At 32.3% G+C, this 23,839-nt stretch overlaps 1 protein-coding gene across 3 annotated transcripts in view; it reads right to left on the bottom strand.

Annotated features, from left to right (window-relative positions):
• The window catches only part of LOC114328250 (histone-lysine N-methyltransferase EHMT1), an 88,619-nt gene that overhangs the window by 49,997 nt on the left and 14,783 nt on the right, over nucleotides 1-23,839 (bottom strand). For all 3 annotated transcript variants that reach the window (XM_028277049.2, XM_028277047.2, XM_028277048.2), the window contains exons 4-8: nucleotides 21,891-22,081; nucleotides 12,880-13,052; nucleotides 10,762-10,943; nucleotides 6,214-6,446; nucleotides 1,396-1,598 (exon numbers count right to left, since the gene is read on the bottom strand). In XM_028277049.2, the coding sequence (XP_028132850.2) occupies nucleotides 1,396-1,598; nucleotides 6,214-6,446; nucleotides 10,762-10,943; nucleotides 12,880-13,052; nucleotides 21,891-22,081 (982 nt within the window). The remainder of the gene's footprint in view (nucleotides 1-1,395; nucleotides 1,599-6,213; nucleotides 6,447-10,761; nucleotides 10,944-12,879; nucleotides 13,053-21,890; nucleotides 22,082-23,839) is intronic.

Here is a 23,839-nt window from a genome sequence, read left to right as displayed (position 1 = left end):
GGATTCGAAAAAAATGAATTCATTTAAAACACATTGAAAATTTTGACATGCGTCAAAATTTTGCATTTTGCTCCGATCCCCTTAACATTACAGCTCTTTTGATAAAGTTTCGATAAAAATGTATTACCAAGGATTAACGAGTATGAAAACTATTTTTTTATTGTGCTAAGTCTTGAAATTGCTAAAAAAATGACTCATAAAATTTCATCAAATTTAAGGGACTCTATTAATACGGAATTAATATCCTGTTCAAAATAATTTTTTTATATTGTATGCATGTCAAAGAGTAATTTTTCCACGAGGCATTTTCTTAACCCTTTGTACTCACCTACAAAAGTTTAAAAAAAATCCTTTCAAATTAGCAAAAAATCGATATAAAGATAGGCTCCCGAATAAATATAGGTATTCCTAAACCCTTTTAAAGATGTTTTTCTTTTAGTTTGATGATATTCAAAGAAAAAAAAACTTAGAAAGAAATAAAGGCACTCAAAAAAGAAAACGAAAAATAACACAATTTAAGCAAAAAAAATTGTTGAGCGACCTCTAAAAAATTTTTTTAAGGGTTAAAACTTTCAGGACCTTATTTTTCCATAAAATGATTGGACAAAAGAATAAAAATATATTGTAAATTTAAATGTAAGATTTTGAACCACTCTAGTGAAGACGTACAGTAGGAAAAATGAAAGAATATGGTTTGTTTAACAGTAATTGGTTTGAGTTCAATTAGTGCGGTCGTAAATATTATTAAATTTATCTGACCTGGCCCATTGTTAAGACCCACCCGGAGCGATAAGCCACCGAGGTAGACAGAGTTGGTCTTTTGCAATTAACACTGACTAGACGGTACTCCCATAATAAAGCCTAAAATAAATTTTACCTTAAACCGGGCCTTTTATACTATTATCGGTTAATCCGGGCTGTTTATAGTGGTAACTAATTGAACTTATCCATTTACTGTTTAACATACCATACCCATGAACGAACATATAAATCACGCTGTATTTTCCTGTCACCGTGTCACACAAAAAATTGGCCAGCGCAAGTACATGTAATAATTATTGTTACATGAACTTGCACTGGACAATTTTTTGTGTGACACGGTGACAGGAAAATACAGCGTGTTTTATATGTTCGTTCATGGGTATTCTTTCATTTTAACTGTTTAACATACCATACCCATGAACGAACATATAAATCACGCTGTATTTTCCTGTCACCGTGTCACACAAAAAATTGGCCAGCGCAAGTACATGTAATAATTATTGTTACATGTACTTGCACTGGACAATTTTTTGTGTGACACGGTGACAGGAAAAAACAGCGTGTTTTATATGTTCGTTCATGGGTATTCTTTCATTTTTCCGACTGTATAATATATTATATAAATAAACCTACCTATGATCTGCTCCTTGGCCGATGAGAAAGTCCGTGATTTCGGCAAACCCATTTTCGCACGCCCACACCAGTGGCGTCCATCCCCCATCATCCTGACAATCGATATATTTCTTAATACTCGCCCCTGCTTCTAGAAGAATTTTACAGGCCTGTAGGTTGCCACATTTTGACGATACATGCAAAGCTGTCATACCATCGGTTCCCTGGAATTGCAATAATCTTAAATAGCGTTAGTTTATAATATTTTAGTGAGAGCGAAGGACGCGATAACAACTCAGAAATATGTAGTAGCATAGAACCATAAATTTGAAACTGTATCCGCCTTGAGCTACTTAAGAGTAACACTAGGGAATATTTTCACGGCACTTGTAATGTATAGCGGAAAAGAGAGAGCAGAGGAAAGAATTCTGAAAGGCAAAAAACATAAATGGAATGAATTAGTCCTGTCGCCAGGGGGGGTACAACGGCCTCCTGTATTCAGATGGACTTACCCAAGGTTTTATTATGTATTTTGGCCCGTAGAACACGAATTTTTTGGGTAACAGTTGATCCGGATGTCGATAAGATTGTTATAAACAAAGAAGTTGAGGAATTACATAACAGCGATTTCTCGCAAAGCAAAACATGTTTTTGTATTTTTTGGGCCATTCTAACCAAAAAATGTTCCTACAAGTTTTTTCGTAGGATGCATAGTTTTCGAGATAAACGCGGTTGAACTTTCAAAAAATCGAAAAATTGTAATTTTTGAACCCGAATAACTTTTGATTAAAAAATAAAATAGCAATTCTGCTTACCGCATTTGAAAGTTCAAGTCAAATTCTATCGGCTTCGCATATATACATTGCTAAAAATTTATTTGTTTATTGCTAAAAAAAGCTATAAACACATAGTGTTTCCCGTGCCTAATACATGCGTTTACATGCATGCTATGTAGAAATAGCCTCGCTTGCACTTGTACCTACTCTACCTACTCGTTCGATTTTAAATGAGAAATCATTGAAAACATCACTCCAGCACTAGGTGTTTATACTTTTGTTTAACAATAAAATAATAAATTTTTAGCAATGCAAATAACTAAAACCGATATACTTTGACTTGAACTTTCAAATGCGGTAAGCAGAATTGCTATTTTATTTTTTAATCAAAAGTTATTCGGGTACAAAAATTGCAATTTTTCGATTTTTTGAAAGTTCCACCGCGTTTATCTCGAAAACTATGCATCCTACGAAAAAATTTGTAGGAACACTTTTTGGTTAAAATGGCCCAAAAAATACAAAAACATGTTTTGTTTTGCCAGAAATCGCTGTTATGTAATTCCTCAACTTCTTTGTTTATAACAATCTTATCGACATCCGGATCAACTTTTACCCAAAAAATTCGTGTTCTACGGGTCAAAATACATAAAAAAAACTGGGGTAAGTCCATCTGAATACAGGAGGCCGTTGTACCCCCCCTGGCGACAGGACTAAATAGAAATCTGCTGAGAAGCAAGACTCTAAGTAAGATACCAAAGATCAACCTATAAGACTTTATTAATACTTGTTGTCTTGTTGTTGCATATGGAATGGAAACAACGACAATTAACAAGAAAACGAAGATAGACTTCTGAAATTTGAAAGAAAAATAATGAGAACGATATTGGGCCACAATGTAACAAGTGAGGGAGAATTAAGAAGGAAAAAGATGCCGAAATTGAAGAAGAATAAACGGAGAAAATATAGTCAGATACATAAAACCGCTTCGCTTAGAATGGATAGGACATAATATACATAAACGCCCACACTCAGATATACAGTGAGGACGTTTGAGTTGGAATAAATTCATTATCTCGAGAAGGGGCGAATTTGGAGAGAAATCCTGAGACAGGTCGATTTTTATTTGTAAATTATGACTTTTTGCCATATACGAGTATGTCATACTAGTGACGTCATCTATCTGTGTGTGATGACATAATCGATGATTTTTTTACATAAGAGTAGGGGTTGTGTGATAGCTCATTTGAAAGGGTATTTAATTCTCTTTTCAGTAATATAAACGTTAACATAATTGGTTATACAGGGTGTCCAAAAAATTTTTTTTAATTAAATTTATTGAGACTAAACGAAGAATGTATGTAATTCATTTATTTCAAAATACATTTAAGTTCTGTCATAAAACAGGAAGAAATGTTTATTTGACAAATAAACATAGTTTTTAACTTAAATCCGATATTAAAACTGCCACCCACCTGTTTCTTAGCAGTTTGAACATTGAATTTAAGCAAAAAGCAATGTTTATTTGTGAAATAATCATTATTACCTGTTTTACGACAGCAGTAAAATGTATTTATTAAATAATTAAATAAATTGACAAAGTAAAAAAAACTCGTAGAAGTACCACAAAGTTTTTTATTAAAAAGGTCAAAATAGGACGCGTTTCGGCTCAGCACGAGCCATCATCAGCTTAAGTACAGGAACACAAACATCAAGGACTGACCAGAACAGGAAGGAGGATGAATCAACTAGTTTACATGACACATATTGTTACACAAACATTCAGCGTTATTGGTGCTAAGTGATTTTCAACATTTTGTTATAATTAAAACAGTAAAATTGTGTAGGCCATCTACATGTGGAGGAACCATCTTGTGAACATACATCCTCCACATGTAGATGTCCTACACAATTTTACTGTTTTAATTATAACAAAATGTTGAAAATCGCTTAACACCAATAACGATGAATGTTTGTGTAACAATATGTGTCATGTAAACTAGTTGATTCATCCTCCTTCCTGTTCTGGTCAGTCCTTGGTGTATGTGTTCCTGTACTTAAGCTGATGATGGCTCGTGCTGAACCGAAACGCGTCCTATTTTGACCTTTTTAATAAAAAACTTTGTGGTCCTTCTTCGAGTTTTTTGTACTTTGTTACCTCGAGACCACATTTGCGAAATATGGATACTTCTCTTCATGTAAATAAATTGCTTACATTCTTTTTTTTGTGTATATTAATTTAATATAATAATTTTTTGTACACCCTGTATGAATAATTATGTTAATGTTTATATTACTGAATAGAGAATTAAATAACCTAAATGAGCTATCACACAACCCCTACTTTGATTTAAAAAAATCATCGATTACGTCATTACGCCCAGATGGATGACGTCACTAGTATGATATATATGCCAAAAAGTCATAATTTAAAAATAAAAATCGACCTGTCACAGGATTTCTTTCCAAATTCGTCCATTCTCGAGATAATGAATTTATTCCAACTCAAACGTCCTCACTGTATGTTGAGAAGGATAAATAACTGGACACCACTATGGCCCAGGTATAGAAGAAGGCATGGAAGAAGATGGCTGGATGATGTGGAGGAAGATATAAGAATAAAGACTGGAAAGTTCAGTGCAAGGACAGGAAGAAATGGAGAGAGTCACGACAGCAGTACGGTAGTCCGATAAGTACTTAGCCTCACCGCCCGATGGCGTCACTGTTGCAAGAGAAATCTTCCATCGTTTAATAAATTCTTGTAGACGGCCTATGTCAAAATATCAGTCAAATCGGACTCATAATTTTGTTTTGACTGCGTGTGCAAGCGAGCGTGTTTTTGGATTTTAGAAAAATGAAAAAAGAGCAATATGAGTCGGTGATTCGACTCTCGTTTTTAGAAGGGAAATCCACCAGCGAAATCAAAAACCGCTTGAATTCTGTAAACGGTGACTCTTCTCCTTCTATGGAAGCCATCAAAAATTGGTTTAACAAGTTTCAACGTCGGTTTTTGATAAGTCACTTACAGTTGCCCCGAAAACGGCTACCACTGACGATAACGTAAAAGAAGTTCGCGATATCGTATTGGTAGACCCGGACTGAAAGTGCGTGAGATAGCTGAGACAGATGGCATCTCGAAAGATCTCGTTGGTCATATACTGCATGAAATTTTGGACATAAAAAAGCTGTCGGCGCGATGGCTGCCGCATTTTCTAACTCTGAACAATGAACGCAACCATGAGACCATTTCAGAGCAGTGTCTGATGCTATTTAAGCATCATCCAAATGAGTTTCTACGTTGTTTCACAACCGTCAACGAAACATGATTCCACTATTAGTATAAAGTATACACCAGGGACCAAAGTATAGTTTATATAGTGTGGACATCACACTATATCATTTTCTGGGATTCACAAGGTGTGATCTATATCCACTTCCTGGAAAAGGGCAACACGATCACAGGGCTTTACCATGCCGCATTATTGGCTCAATTCGACGTTGAATTTCAGAAGAAACAGCCCCAATTGGGGAAGAAAAGAATACTCTTCCACCACGACAACGCTCCGGCTCACACCTCCGCCATCACCATGGCCAAATTGGTCGAATTGGGCTACAAACTTCTGTTCCATCCAACGTATTCTCCAGATTTGGGCCTGTGCGACTTCTTTTTGTTTCCAAACTTAAAAAAGTCACTAGCCGGGCCGAAATAAGGAGTTCATCACTGCCACGGCAGCCTACTTTGCAGACCTCGTGAAAAGGTATTCTTCAGACGGGTTAAAGAAGGTAGAGCATCGCTGGGTCAAGTGTATCAAGCTAAAAGGAGACTACGTTCAGAAATAATTTGCCACTTTCCCAAAATTTTCATTTTTATTTTGAAGGCTAAGTACTTATCGGACCGCCCGCCCTAGTAAAGACACACAGCAATCTATAAATGACATAGAGGAGTAATCCACTTCACCCAAGAATAGGATTTTGAACGCTATAGCGTTAGCTATAATCCCTACGGATTGTAATTCTTAATGAATGAATTAATGAATGAATAATATTTTCACTAAACATGTCTTACCTTGAAGGCTATATCAGCTCCAGCTCTAACTAGATACTGTACGATATCTATCTTGTGCCCCGTTATAGCCAACATCAACGGCGTGTTTTGTTCTCCGTCTATTTCGTTTATGTGAAGACCTAGCGACACTAGCAGATGGCACATTTTCAGCCATCCTTTGTGCGCGGCGTAGTGTAGAAGTGTCCCGTTGTTAAAAGTGTCTAGTTTAAAGTTAAGATCTACCGAAGTGGAAGCTGGAAAGTCGACAAAACAAATAAGTTTTAACAAATATCCACAAGAAAATATTTCAAAAGTACACATATACAGTAATATCTGAAACCGCGAATACAAGAACGGGTAGATAGTCTGGGCTGATTATCGGAGAATAGGCCATTTTTTGGAAAAGTTATTTACCAGCAATTTTATTGCTGGAATCGAATTATAAGATTTTATATATTAATAATATAGGTATGCAAAGTCCTCAGATAGTGTGCTTTTTTTATAAACAAAATGGCGCACGAAAATCGTGTTTTTTTCAATTATTGCTCTATAACTCCGAAGATTTTAACTTTACAACAAAAACACTCAAATAAAAATTCACCGTGATTAAATTCTGCATAGAGACGTGTTTTTCCCGATCTGCTCCGACGAAAATTTTCCTCGGAAAATGCGGGTTTTCCCAGCAAAATCTTTAATTTTCAAATAAAGTTTTAGATAAGTAATTATCTACCAATAATTAAATAATTTGGTGACTTAAAAGCCTTTTTGGTTTAGATTATAGTTCCAGTAGCTGGTGAAAATTAAACGAATATTTTAGTCACAATTCAATTGTTAATTAATAATTTATGGTCGCAATAATAACCAAAATAATTATGATACGCTGATTAAACTTTGAAATCTTATACAGATGAGATGCCTATTTAACATTTTGTCGACAAAATATAAATTTTTTATTTTTTTGCATAATCTTTAAATGTTTAAAAAAAATAGTTATAAACAAATTAACGTTTCTCAGAAAGTTTTTATTATATTATAATTTTAAAAAATAGCTAAAATGCGCATTTCAAATACCTTGAAAATGAATGCTTCAAAACTTTTTTGCAACCATTTGCAAAAAAGTTATGAAACAGCAAAGTAAACATACGATTACTACGGTGTTTATAATTTTTTTTAATTCTTTCAAAGCGTAGAAGTGAGTTTAAAGTACAAGCTAATTATTTACAAAAAAATATCGATTATAAGTTTAATGGTTATATTTTAATTAAAGATTATAAATATATTTTTTTGTAATTTACACGCGCGAAAGTAGAATAATACAGTACTGTAGCTAAAATTTTTACTCGGAGCGACGACCGGCGGCCGCGCGACGTACACTTTTAATAAATAATGTATGCTGCGTGTCAGTCGCTTCGAGTGAACATTTTAGCTCCGACTCTGTATCAGGCCTACTTTTGCGCTAAAAATTACAAAAAAAAAGTATTTTTAATCTTTGATTAAAATATAACCATTGCACTAATTTTTGACATTCTTTGTGAGTAATTAGATTGTACCATAGACTCACTTTTAAGCTTTGAAACAATTAAAACAAATTATAAACAACGGAGAAATCGTATATTTACTTTGCTGTTTCATAACTTTTTTGCAAATGGTTGGAAAATTTTTTTAAAGCATTCATTTTCAAGACCTATGAAATACGCATTTTAATTATTTTTAAAATAAGGATATAATAAACAATTTCTGAGAAATGTTAATTTGTTTATAACAATTTTTTTTAAACATTTAAAGATTATGCAAAAAAATGAAAAATTTATATTTTGTCGACAAAATATTAAATAGGCATCACACCTTTATAATCTTTCTAAGTTTGATCAATGTCTCATGATTATTTTGGTTGTTATTGCGACTGTAAATTGTTAATTAACAATTGAATTGTTGCCAAAGTATTCGTTTCATTTTCACCGGCTTCTGAATTTATAATCTATACCAAGAAAGCTTTTATTTCACCAAGCTATATAATTATTGATAAATAATTACAGGCCCAAAAAAATTATTTGAAAATTCGAGATTTTGTTGGGAAAACCCACATTCTCGGAGGAAAATTTTCGTCGGAGCAAATCGGGAAAAACATGCCTCTATGTAGAATTAAATTGGGGTGAATTTTTATTTGAGTGTTTTTGGTGTAAAGTTAAAATCTTCGGAGTTATAGAGCAATAATTGAAAAAAATACGATTTGTCGGCGCCATTTTGTTTATAAAAAAAGTAGCACACTATCTGCGGACTTTGCATACCTATATTAATAATATATAGGATCTTATAATTCGATTCCAGCAATAAAATTGCTGGTAAATAACCTTTCTTTGTACTTTACTAATTAAACCAGCGTATTATAACTATTTTTTTTTCAAAATTTAAAGATTACGCAAAAAAAAGAAAAATTTATATTTTTTCGATAAAATATTAAATAAGCATCTCATCTTTATAATCTTTATAAGTTTGATCCATGTATCATGATTATTTTGGTTACTATTGCGATCATAAATTGTTAATTAACAATTGAATTGTTGCTAAAATATTCGTTTAATTTTCACCGGCTTCTGGAATTACAATCTATACCAAGAAAGCTTTGATGTCACTAAGTTATTTAATTATTGATTAATAATTACTTACCTAAAACTTTATTTGAAAATTAGAGTTTTTGTTAGGAAAACCCGCATTTTCCGAGGAAAATTTTCATCGGAGCAAATCGTGAAAAACATATCTCTATGCAGAATTTAACTGCGGTGAATTTTTATTTGGGTGTTTTTGTTGTAAAGTTAAAATCTTCGGAGTTATAGAGCAATAATTGAAAAAAATACGATTTGTCGGCGCCATTTTGTTTATAAAAAAAGTAGCACACTATCTGCGGACTTTGCATACCTATATTATTAATATATAGGATCTTATAATTCGATTCCAGCAATAAAATTGCTGGTAAATAACTTTTCCATGAATTTTGCTAATTAGCCCAGAGTAAGATGATTTGGCAGGTAAGTTCATTGTATATTTAAAAATATTTAGCAAAAAAATAATTATATCTATTATCTTATGTTTGTTGTATAAACAAGTATTTTAAATAATTTCGACTACCAACAAGTAATTGGACTTCGAAAGTCCTAGGTTTTCACCCAAAGTGATCGAAATTATAACCGGAAGTCGATATTTGAACTCTTCGTGTAACTTTGCGTCGATTGATATACTATTTCACTAATTTTGAGTAATTTTTACTAAACTTTCGGTCATAATTGTTTAAACGCAAATGACTTCAAAACCGGAACTAAAGATTCAAGCTCGACTTTTTAATACGCTCCGATCGATATGTCACTTGTACTATTTCTGCGACTATAATATGGCAATTCCGGTTAGAACCGGAAATTATATAAAAACCAAAATTATACACTTGTTCTCATCTTGCTAAGGCACGTCGAGTAATACATCGCTTATACTATTTCGGTGACTTTAAAACCGTACTTCCGGTTTGCTACATTTTGCTACATTTTAATTGAGCCGTTTTATGATAGTTATAGTCAGATATTTCACACGTTTTTTTGAATTTCCGAAGGGGCTTAGTAACTAAGTTTTGTAACGCGATTTTGCTTTGACCCCCTCTATAGGCCCGAATAAAACACCCACACGGCAGTAAGCACCCTTCATCTTTCTTGCTGTAAGGTAGCCACGGGAATTTATTTAACCATATAAGCTGGAATTTATCTCGAGCGTCCCGATTCTAATGTCTTTGGAAAACTGTACGATATTCACTTTCAGGAACCCAAGGATCAGTTAGGACACGATATTTTACCTCTGCACTTGTCGTTACACACAAAGCAACCGATATCGTTATACCACACGTAACTGATTCTTGTGAAAATATACACCATACTGCAGTTACTGACATCTGTCGTTAATATAGGCCTATTATTACCATCGGCAACATTAGTAGACCGAGATCTTACAGAACATGGCTTTCTTACGAACTGCATTATGTCGGCTTGAATCTTTCGTTTGGACATAATCGACTAAATCTCACTAGCCGTTCTTTACCAACTGTAGGTGTTAAGATTAACCTTTCTACTATCAATGGGTACGCCTGGATTATCTAGTAAAATTAAAATTTTTATATCTTTATTGTATCGCAAATTTGAAACGTGACTTTTCGTGAGATAAAGTTTATACCCAGTTTAACGTATTTGCATTTTAAAATATCATTTTTGTTATTATTGGAATTGAGAAAAATATATCCGTTGCTTATGGTTCCATCGGTACCCAAATAAATGCGCCTGCAGTTTGTTTTTCAGAGAAGGCTGCTTTTATTGGATTTTATGGCTTTTTTCAATTATTTGGAAGCGGTTGTCGTGTATACTTAGTGTTCTACTGATCGCTTGAAGTTTAAAGTTGACAGAAAAAAATAATAAATAATAAAAAAATACTTATAGACTAAATACAATAGGGGGGTATTTGGCATCGTTGAGCCCCCCTCTCGTATCCGCGCCTGAATTGTACTAATGTAAATATAAAAAAAAAACAACAACTTACCTATAATCGACATCAATTTTTCCTTGTCTTCTTCGCTGACAGCATCCAAAATGTCGTTTTCAGTAAAAGTTGTCCCGTCGGCAAGGGTTTCAAGACTTTGAAAAGAGTCTAAAGGAATCAGAAGTGGGGTAGAACTACGGATTTGGTCTTTGGCTTTAGAAAAAGCCATTTTAGCTGTCTGGCTAAAATTTATCAACAATATAACCAAAAATAAAGACTAACAAAAAATTACTAATCATTTTATAAAACGCTAACAATACTAAAATATATAAAATAGTCTAGGGCACGTAAAAGTACATAAGTAACAAAGATAAAATTAATAAAAAATATACAAAGTAAGTACCATTTTTATGATTTCGAAGAGTTTTGTTAGAGTTTAAAATCAAAAATGGCAGGAAGAGAAGAAGAAAATAGGTGTTTTTGTGTTTTCTTAATATAATTGTTTCAAAATTGCATTCAAGATTATTACTCAGTTCTCATTCTAGATACGATGTGATTTGTAAGCGTTAAACCCAACTTTAGCTACAAAACAATTCAATACCTCGAGTCTTATCACGGCAGTCAACGAGTAAACACGTTAAATTCTAATTATTCGCTTACTGTTTTTTTTTGCAAAAATTAAAAACGCGTTTTATGAATGTGTTGTATTAACGACAAACATTGGTAAACTGATTTTATTTAAATACGTATAGACAACTTAATAAATAGGCCAGTATTTACTGACCCCAATTAATTTCTACATCATGGCATCCTCATCTACGTCAACTTAACCTAGTTCTGCACCAGACCAACAATCTCTACAACCTAAAAGTTACTCTTCCGTAACCAGACAACCAACCGCTAATGTTTTTCCATCAAGAAATCAAGCAATTGTGTTCGACGCAATTGATAACACCAAAATTGAAGATTACCTTCACAGTTTAAGCCGAATTATTCGACCAATGAATATTATTTTCTGTTCAAAGCTTTCCAACAACAGAATGTGCATTTACTTATCAAATGAAAAATTAGTGGATGATTTTATTATCAACCACGGAAAAATCAAAGTTAATCAACAGCTCTTACAAGCACGTCGACTAATCACACCCAGCCAACGACTAGTACTCTCAAACGGATGTCCATCTATTCCACACTCAATCTTAGAATCCAAACTGCAAGCACTTGGTGTCAACCTTTTGTCACTCTTATCATTTCTACATATAGGGACTGAATTCCAGCATATATTAAGCTTCAGGCGACAAACCTACATATCCCCTTTAACCAACCATACCTTACCCGATTCTTTCATTATCACTCATGAGGAGACATAATATAGAATATGGTTCATTCAGCTAAAGACTGTCCAGCAAAGGCATCTGTATCAGGCGACACCACTGCAATTCCTCAGAATACAGAAGCAGGTGAGAACTCTATTGAAAATAGTAGCAATCAGGCGACTGAAGAAGTAACTAGTGACATCCCACGAAATCAAACCGAACTGAATGATCAAGTAGTGCAAAATGAAACACTAAGCACAAAACTCCAAACTAACCAAATAGAAACAGATCCAATATCACAAAAACGCACAGTTTCTGAGCATTCTCCAGCTCCTTCATCAGATCATGTTTTTGAAGTACCAAAAAACAAAGAGAAAAGACTAAATTAAACCAATACAATATACCAAAAAAGACAAAAGACTCATAGAACATAGTGAAACTAATTTGGGCAGACTTGAGGACAGTTTTCCATTTTCTTCTGTTTTAAGTTTCTATGAAAACAAAATACCAACAAAAATATTTAGCGACGATTTTTCAAACAGTAAAAGTTCCTTGATAAAATTATTTTTTACAATAGAGGACAAAATAGGTGATTATATTCCATTCTATGGTAGATTTGTTTGGATTTCTTCAATTTTGTAGTCGCAATATTGATTTAACACTTATGAATCACATTGTACATTAGTAAATAGTATTAGGTTCATATACCAAATAGATATTAAGCATAGGCTATAAAATATGTCCCAAAATTCATACAAGATTTAAATTAATTGTATAATTGTAGCATTTATTCCAAAAAATATGTGATTTTTATTTCTTGCATTACTTTTGGGACACCCAGTATTACAAATCTACTGCTTACCCTTTTGATTTTTGAGTAGGAAGAAACACGGGGTTTTTTGTGCATTGGAATTTAAGTAGGAGGTCTCTGGAAGGAGATGAGGTGCCGCAATGGGGACAACATTCTGTACTACCTACTGTCAAACGACATTTTTCATGAAACTGATGATTCGATTCACATTGTACAAATTTTCCCTGTAAAATACAAAGAAACCAATGATAGTTTAACAGTTTTATTTACAAAAACAAGCAATTGGACTTGGTAAGTCTAGGTTTTCACCCAACGTGACCGGAAGTAAAACCGGAAGTCGATATTTGAACTCTTCGTGTAACTTTTGTCGATTGATAGATATATCGATATCACTAATTTTGAGTCGTTTTGTCAAACTTCCGGTTATAACTTTTTAACCCGAAATGACATCAAAACCAGAACTAAATATTCGGGCTCGATTTTTGAATACGCGATATCACATGTACTATTTCTGCAACTATAATTAGGCTATTGATTATGTATTTTAGAAAGGAACTACAACGTTAACGGGGTTTTGATATTTCATATAGTCAATGGAGCTCTAAATATGAAAAAACCGTGGAGTGCTACCATTTAAAGGGGTGAGTTTTTGAGAAAAGGGTGAATTAGTCCCTAGGAGCAGGGCGAATTAGGGTGAGTTCTATTCACGTTTGGTACAAAGACGTCTATAGGAAAATTTTTCCAGGTTAAATTTAATATCGAAATATCTCATTTTAAAGTCAAAGATATTTTTTTTACAAAAATATACTCAAAAGAAAAGCAAGAAAAAAACACGAAAGATAACAATTTTGTTTCTTGCCCCATAACTTTTTTTTAACGGAAATATAGGTATAGGCATTGCTTCAAAGAAAAAAAAACGTCCATCCTTCCTCTTTAAAATGATGTTTGGTAGAAGTTTCTGTAATTTTCAAAATATGATTTTTCAAATTTCGCCACACTCAGCGATTTTGGGCCATTTTCATTGTTACTTCGCAAACATTGTTCTGTAACTTTTTTTTACGTAGCTTTAGGTATACGAATATTACATTTAATAGGAAGAAAAGTCAATTACCTTTAAAATGGTATTTTGTAGAAGGCTGTCTGCTGTCTGACTGTTTTTTAGCAAGATATGGTTTTTTTAAATTTTATACTTTTAATGATTTTTGATACATTTTACGATTATTTTTAAATTTCTCATTGTAACTTTTTTTTATTGTATATGGTATAGACATTGTGCAATAAAAACGAAAGCTAATTTTCTTTACTTTAAAATGGTGTATTGTAAAAAATTCTAGGTCTATTTTTAAACAAGATATGCTTTTTCAAAGTTTCACATATACAGGGTGAGGCAGATAAAGGGCCTATTAGAAATATCTCGAGAACTAAAGCTAACAGAATAATGAAAATTGGTATACAAGGGTTTTGAGGTATAAACTATTTAATGAAAATATGTTGGTCTCTTTGCTACTTCCGGTTATACCGGAAGTTGATTGTAACTTCGTATTTTTAAATAGGACACCCTATATATTTTTACATTTTTGGATTTTCCTCGATTTCTTCTTTCTTAAAATATAAGGTTTTGTAATATTATATAGGGTAGGTTAAAAGATAATTACGTTTTCTTATTAATTTCGTAGCAACATTCACATCCTGTAGGATTGTATTAGTTTGACATAATAAACTCTATTAATGTTCAAATGATTTTTAATATAGTCTACTATTGTTAAGAGTTATTAGTATAGTTAAATTTTTCATTTTAGTATACAGGGTTGGCCGAAACTCGGAATGAGTATTTTCTGAGTTTTCTTAAATGGAACACCCTGTATTTTAGTATTGTAATGAAATATTATTTTATGGTACTTTTTAATTTATTAAGCATTCCCTATACCTAACTGCTTTAATTCGTGAGTTATTTGTGATTCAAATCAAACATTAATTGCAACACAAAATAGGTGACATTGTATTAGTTTGGCCGTGAAAATATTCAATAACAAATAATTTTTTGGAAATAAATACATATTAATCTAGACTTATACTTAAAATTGTCAATAATGGTTGAACTATCAAAATACCATCGAAGTTAAGATTGTTGGTGCGATTAACAATTAAGCACAAATTAAAGCAGTTAGGTATAGGGAATGCTTAAGAAGTAAAAAAGTACCATGGAATATCATTTCATTACAATACTAAAATATAGGGTGTTCCATTTAAGAAAACTCAGAAAATACTCATTCCGAGCTTCGACCCACCCTGTATACTAAAATTAAAAATTTAGCTACACTAATAATTGTTAACAAAAGTAGACTATATTAAAAATCCTTTGAACACAAATAGAGTTTATTATGTCAAACTACTACAATCCTACAGGGTGTGAATATTGCTACGAAATTAATAAGAAAACGTAATTATATTTTAACCTACCCTGTATAATGTTATAAACCCTTATATTTTAAGAAAGACAAAATCGAGGAGAATCCAAAAATGTAAAAATATACAGGGTGTCCCATTTAAAAAAACGAAGTTATAAGCAACTTCCGGTATAACCGGAAGTACCAAATCGATGAAAATATTTTCATTAAATAGATCAGGCTTCAAAACCCCCTTATTCCAATTTTCATAATTCAGTTGCCTTTAGTTCTCGAGATATTTCTAATAGGCCCTTTATCTGCCTCACCCTATACACATGCAATAGGTCCCACTAAGTTGGAACCATATGAAAAACTTTTTTATTATTAACTTTATGAAAAAAATCATTGTTTATAAAATGCTCTGCATTGTCTAAAACCTAAGATGTAATCATCAGATTAAAAATGTTATCAATAGTGTACGAGGTATGTTAAAAAAAATGAATTTCGCTCAGGAGTAAAGTACCTTTATATTTCACAATATCGAAAAGTGTCATTAAAAAAATTATTAGTTATAATATGCAATTATATTCTTCTAATTATAAGAATTATAATAAAAAAATAAAAAAATTTAAAATTTTTCTCAAATTACGGATACCTTTGGATATCTTACGGATATCTTGTTTAAAAATAATCATAGAGTTTTTTTGCAATACACCATTTTACAGTAAAGAAAATAAGCTTTTTTTTAGTCCACAATGTATATACCTAATTGTACAAGAAAAAAAGTCATAATGAGAAATTAAAAAAAAAATAATCATAAAAAAAACAAAAATCATTAAAAGTATAAAATCCTGAAAAAGCATAACTTGAAAATAGTCGTACAACATTACGCAATAGACCATTTTAAAGGTAATTCATTTCTCTTTCTACTAAATGTACCATTGCATATACCTAGAAATGCGTAGAAAAATGTTACAGAACAATGTTTGCGAAATAATGGGGAAAATGGCTCAAAAATGCTGTGAGTGGCGAACTTTGAAAAATCCTATTTCGGAAACTATAAATCCTAGAGACTTCTACCAAACGTCATTTTAAAGAGGAAGGATGGTAGTTATGTTTCGTTGAAGCAATGACTATACCTATATACCTGTGGAAAAAAGTTATGGGACAAAATTGCTTTCTTTCGTGTTTTTTTCTTGCTTTCCTGTTAAATATATTTTTGTAAACAAAAATACTTTTGACTTTAAAATATGATATTTCGATAGTACATTTAACCTGGCATAATTTTCCTGTAGACGTGTTTGTACCAAAAGTGAATAGAACTCATCAACTCATCCTAATTCACCCTGTGCCTAGGGACTAATTCACCCCTTTCTCAAAAACGCACCCATCTGCGGTTTTTTCAAATATAGAGATCCATTGTCTCCATTGACCATATGAGACAATAAAATCCCGTTAACGTTGTAGTTCCTTTTAGCCCTCTTATTTTGAACATAATCAATAGCCTCAATGTGGCACTTACGGTTAGAACTTTTTAACCATATATAAAATCCGGAAGTATATATTTATTCTCGTCTTGCTAAAGCGCGTCGAGTAATATAACTCTTGTACTATTTGGGCGACTTTAAAACAGTACATACTTCCGGTCTCAACTCTGGAATCTGGACTGGAACTGGAAGTCCGAGGTTAAATTTCTCACCTTTAATACCATTCATAAGTTATAAGCTCTCACTTGACGCCTTATTTGCCATTCTATCAGTTCTAATAACGTAGTTGTTACATTCTCGGACAAACAGACAGAGGGACACATAGGCATGAAACCTCTGGAAGTCCTACATATATGTATATTAATTTATTTTCGTCTTGCTAAGACGCGTCGAATAATACAGGGTGTCCCGGAAAATAGTGCGTTCCTTAAAGGTGTGGGTAGAATGCACCATTAAAAAAAAACTTTCTTATAATTTTTTTTTCTAAAGTCATTTGTTGCCTCAAAAAAATAAAATAATGTCTTCTACTAAAATTTATATTTGGCAACCCGGCAGTTTTACTTATTTTGACATAGCGAAGATATTTAAAATTGTAAACACAAACAGTCATAATATCATAATTACCTGTAACCCGAGAATACATCGTATCGTTATGGTATTGTCATGATTTCGATCGCAAGTATCATGTTAATTACGTACCTATAGTATATAATTAGTGCAAGATTTAGGTACACCAAGGCGATTTACTTCGAAGTTTAAGGATTTGTAGATGGTTTCAAAACAAAATCTTCAGAGAACCCGAATTTCTGTGTAAAGTGTTGTGTGCAGATAAAGCTTGTTTTACGAGAAATGGTGTGTTTAACTCTCATAATTGCCAAAAGTATGAATTTATGGGCTGGGATTATTAGTAATTATCTGATTGAACCGTTCGAATTTCCCAGAAGATTGGAGAAATGTAGTACTCAAATTTTTGTAACATGTTATACCGATAGATACTTCCTGAAGACGTAGCTTGATTGTTATAAAAGAATTTCATGTAAGTTACAAACTTTACAAGCCTTATTTATTAGATATTTAATAAACACAAATATTATGCTGTTTTTCTATCACTGTTATCAGTGTTTTATCAATACATATTATGCCTAATGGTCGATGATTCATGATAGTTGAGTTACAGTAAAATTATTTTTACACAGAAGACGGAACGCAGAGTTGCCGGCTGTATTTGCGTTTCTGTGGACATTAATCAAATGCATTAAAATTAATAAATTATATTTTTGAAAACGGTTGACTTTACAAAAAAAATGTATCAGACTTTTTTGCTCTAAATGGTACACTTAGCCCGTAACTTGAAGGAACGCACTATTTTCCGGGACACCCTGTATATTGCTTGTACTATTTAGATAGATATAGATCTTTATTTGAAGTAGGCAACACCTAATATACATAAATTAAAACAAAAATTACAATATGAACTTATGCTACACATAAAAAGTTATTTGTCACAGGTAACCACAATTACCAGTTAGGTAACCTATACCTAAGAATACCTATTCCTAGGTATATCTGACTTACTGTTCTAGGTAATATAATATATAATAAAATAAAAAAATATATATACAACACAAAACTAAATTTTCTATACTAAAGCTATTTTGAAGTTATACTTTACAAATCCTCAATTATATTGAGGATTTTGATATATTTCCTCAATTCACTTTTAAATCTTAAAAATGACTTACAATCTTTCAAATGCATGGACAGTTCATTATATTCTTGAAAACTCTTAAATAATAAAGATGACATTGAGGAAATTGACAATGTATGAAGACCAAATGTACAAGAATAAAATACCTCCATTTTACACTAAACTTTCTGAAACTCTCTTTCCCGAGGTAATACAAACATATTACATGGATTCAAACCTTCCAGGCAGTATTATCAACAAAATAATTAAAGACAGGTGGCCTATGTTTCAATATATTTTTACTGACGGCTCCAAAATTCACAATAAAACCGGATGTTCAATATATCACTGGAATTCTGAATATAAAGAATCATGCCGATTGCCTAATGAAGCTGACGCATGACGGCTCGAAAATTCAAAATAAAACCGGATGTGCAATATATCACTGGAATTCTGAATATAAAGAATCATGCCGATTGCCTAATGAAGCTTCAATATATACTGCCGAATTATCAGCTTTAATACTTGCGTTAAAATATATAGTCTCTGTTGGTATGGACAGTTATATTATTTTCACAGATTGTAGAAGCATTATGGAGAAGCTCACTTCTATCCAATCGACAAAAAATCTAAACCACATTGAGATAGAAATTAAGAGTCTATATTATGATATTACTTCCTCGGGCAGTTCAATTATTTGTTGGGTTAGAGGACATTCTGAAATATTAGGAAATGAAGAAGTCGACAAATTAGCTAAATCTGCAGCTTTAACCAATCGAAACATAAACAACATACTTCTACCAGTAACCGATATAGATAATATCAGTAAAAACCATTGCAAACAAAATTGGCAACGTGTATATAACCAAAGTACAACGGGAATAAATTTTAAAAATTGCCAACCACTAATTCCCAATGAGAGATGGTTTAAATATGAATCGAATAGGTTATTTATAAAAACAATAAACAGAATGAGATCAAATAACGCACTAACCCCAGCATACAAACACAGCATAGGTATCAGTGATAACCCATATTGCGCATGTGGTATAATTGGAGAGCTACAGCACCTCATATTGGAGTGTGGACAGTACAGACAAAATATTAAAGTAATGTATGAAAAATTAATTGATCTAAATCGTCCTTTACCTATTAATTTAAATGAAATAATTTTTCCAAAAAATAAGCAGACGTTAAAATGTCTTTACAATATGTAATGTCCTGTAAATTTAAATTTTAAATAGGCTTAGATAATGAAATTAAAAATTGTAAACACATCATACAAAATTGAAAGATGTATCCATTATCATATTATAACACCCTGTAAATTTAGATTATAAGTAGGCTTAGATATTAAACTAAAAATTATTATTGTAATACTATACAAAAAAAACAAATAGTCTGGCTAATTGGCTAAGCCAAAGCCATTATAAAATAAAAAAAAAAATGACATTGAGTTAGTTAGATTAACTCTGTTTACATAAATGTTGTTTTTATTTCTTGTGTTATGGTCATATATGTCACTATGAAAACAAATAAACTGGTAAAAATAAGGTGGAGCTAAGCAGTTAATTCGCTGATACCTATGATTAATGTGATTCCTAATACATGTCCAGTGAAAATCATAACTCTTTGATAAGTATTGGCGATTACAATTTTTTTATATGCGTGTCCGCGAAGATTATAACTCCCAAAATATTTATAATGAAAATATTTAGTTCATAATAGATGCCGACGAAAACAATTATTTCCCTTTATGTTTCTGTATTTGCCGACGAAAACAATTATTTCTGAGAACTTTTTACTAATTATAATTTTCGAGGACCCACAAACAGAAATGATGTTTTTTGCCGATACTCCTCAAAAAATAAATTTTTTCGCTAATTATTTATTAGGGATTATAATTTTCACAATCATATAATCGAAAATGTTTTTTGCGGCGTTCATTGAAAGTTCTATTCTTAACGGCATTTTTCGGAGTTATACTTTTCGTAGGCGGCGGCGAATTATTTCATAAATTAACAACATTATAAAATAGTACAGTCTCTGCTTTACTGAAAACCACTAAAGCGTCTTTAACATAGTTACTATAGAAGTATAACGATTAGCTTTTAATATAATACGCATACCACGAGTTTGGAGTTTCTGAAGTTGGTTCATTTTATTTAGATTAAATAGATGTAGAACAGAAGCACAATAATCGAAGTGAGGTTGGATGATGGTGTTGTACACCGTTATTTTAGTGAAAGTTGATAGGTTTTTGGCAATTTTTGAGAAAAAGTGTAATCTTTTACTAATTTTTTTATTAATGTAATTAAAATGTTCATCGAAATTAAGAAAATTATCCAATTGAAAACCCAAATATTTAATAGTTGATACTACTTCAATTTGCTCACCATCAATCCTTATATCGACGTTCCTTAAATTCAACAGATTAAATTTATATTTGGTTGTAAAAATAATTGCTTTTGTTTTATTGACATTTAACTTTAGTTTATTACTTTTAAGACAAATATCCCCGGCAGTACCCTATTGATTTTTGCAACTGCTGAATTTAAACCTGTGTCAGCTAAAGCTAATACAGTGTCATCGGCAAATTTCGGCAACTTGCTGTTGCAAATCTAAAACCAGAAGGACGAGGTGAAATTTCTCAACTCTATTACCATCTTTGGGTTATAAGCTCTCATTCGACACCTCATTTGTCATTCTATCTGTTTTAATAACGGAAAACTTTTATTCGCGGAGACAGACGGACGGACAGACAGGCATGAAACCGAAAGTATATATTTGTTTTTGTCTTGCTAATACGCATAGAATAATATACTCACTTATACTATTTCGGCGACTTTAAAACAGTATTTCCGGTTGCAACTCTAAAACCGGAAGTCGTATGTCAAATTCCTCACCTTTAATATTGTCCTTTTCATGAGCATTTTTCAGTGCGTAACAAATGATAGGAAAAAGGGTAAGTCCGTGATAATACACATTTATGACATTTATTCTAACATGACATTTTAGTTAAATCTGACAGTTGTCACATTTTATTTTCAATTTGGAATAAAAACAAATCAAATGTGTTTCTTGCATTTATAAAATGGTATTTTCTTTGATTTGTATAGTCTTATAAATTATACAGATTATATTTGTAATATTATTATCTAATTAAAAAAAATATTTTTTTATTATGGCGCCATCTATGGACAACTAGAATAACTAGAATAATTGTTGTAATCACGGACGTGCCTTTTTTCTGTCACATACAATTTAATGCGTTAGAAAGAAATCGAAAAACTGTGACGCACTGAAAGATGATCATGAGAAAAAGAATACCATCCTTGGGTTATAAGCTTTCATTCGACACCTAATTTGTCATTATATCTGGTCTAATAAAGGAGGAGTTGTGTTTACAGAGGCACAGACGGACATGAATAATTTAAGGTTTTCAAATTTTTTCCAAATGGGTGAAAACAAAAAACTGTATTTATTTTAAGCCTTACCTACCTGGGTACAAAATATGCCACATGTTGGGCAACAGTTGTGCCTAATCATTCTATTTTTGTGTAATTCACAGAGCGTCATGTATGGTACCCTTCTTGATGGTCTTATAAGTGATGATACACCCACAGTGACTTCTCGAGAGCATCCTACTAACTTGTCATCAATACTGTCAACGGCAGAACAATAAACAATATCTGTAACAAAGATTAAGACTACCATGAATAAATATATTTTACTGCTTCGTATTTTAAGTTTAGTCTACTCGTTTTATCAGTTTTTTTACATCTCAGTTAAAGATTTTGGTGTTTAATTGATCAGAAATGTAAATTATAATCTCTTATATGTCTCCTTATACTACGATGAAGAAGGAAGGCCAACAGTACAAGATAACGGCAAAGTAGAAATTCCCACAGAAGTACAAAAAGAAATCAGAAACCTCTGAAAGGGAAAAGCAGTAGGAGAATATGAAATAGCAGCGGAATTAATAAAATACGGAGGAAGACAATTACACAAAGAAATAAACAAGCTAATACAACAAATATGGACACAAAACACTACCAGATGATTGGAACAAAACAGATTCGGATGAGTGCAAGAATTACAGAGCAATATCCCTATTAAACACTGCATATAAAATTCTAGCAAATGTACTAAACATGAGACTTAAATCATGTGCTGAACGAATATTATAAGAATACTAGAACAGGTTAAGATTGAGTAAATCGACAATTAATTCCATACATAAAGTGGAGCGAATAATTCAAAAATCAAGAGAAATGCATGTAATATTCATGGATTTCAAAAGCGCTTTTGATACAATTTATCTGACGAAAATGATGGAAGGACTAGAGCATCTTTGAACCCCAGCAAAATTAAGACATATGCGAACAGTGAGCCTAAAGAGCACAACAGCAAAGATCGGTTTCAACGGAACAACTTCTAAGGAGATCAAAGTAAACAAAGGCGTGAAACAAGGTGACTCTATTCTCCCCGACACTGTTTAACCTGATATTGGAAGCAATAATAAGGAAGACAAACTTCGCAAACAAAAACATTATTACAGATCAACTTCCAAGTACAGTGGAACCTCGATTATCCGTCTCTCCATTAACCGTCACCTCTGTTAACCGTCAGGGTCCGTACATAAGTTGTATTGAGTACATAAGCAAAAAATTGAGTCATCAATTCGTTTTTTTGAGCATTGCAATAAGCCAAACGAAATTCGCTGAAATGTACAGTGCGGTAACAAAGGAAGTTATGGCTGAATCAACTGTTTTGTTTTCGTTGCCTCAAGATGATATAAACGAATGGTTAACTTATGATGAGGAAGCAAACGGCTATGACATATATCAGGGGTGGCCAAGCTCCTTGATAGTCCGAGCCATTTTTCAAAATTTGAAATTTTTCGCGAGCCGCAATTAAATAATTATATATTTAAAAAGTGTAAAGAATGTATTAAATTTTTCTCTTACTTTTTCTGTTTGGACTACACGAATTTTAAAGTGATAAAATTGGTTCAAATCGTTGTTTCAAAAATCTACAAGTAACCTTTACTAATACAGGATACCTACTTCAATTTTTCATCATCCTTCCATCTTTTTTTGGGACGGCTTACTGATCTTCTACCGTCTCTCAAAAACACTGTCTTTAATACTCTGTGTTCCTCTGATCTTACTACATGACTTGCCCATTTTATCTTATCTTTTATAATATGTCTGACGATGTTTTCAGTACCATACACAGTCACCAATTCGGCATTACGTCGCCTTCTTCACTCTCCTGTCAATTCATTTCTTTGAGGGCCCAATATCATTCTGAGAACTTTCCTTTCAAATACCAGCAGCTTATCTATTTTCCGCTGATTTAGAGTCCATGTTTCACTTTCAGTAAAAATTGGGTGAATAATTGACATGTACAGTCTTAATTTAGATTGTCTTTTTAGAAGCTTAGAT

This window comes from Diabrotica virgifera, chromosome 8, assembly GCF_917563875.1.
Source record: "Diabrotica virgifera virgifera chromosome 8, PGI_DIABVI_V3a".
NCBI lineage: Eukaryota > Metazoa > Arthropoda > Insecta > Coleoptera > Chrysomelidae > Diabrotica > Diabrotica virgifera.
Note: the sequence above shows the minus strand (reverse complement) of the source record. Positions and strands in the feature narration are given on the sequence as shown.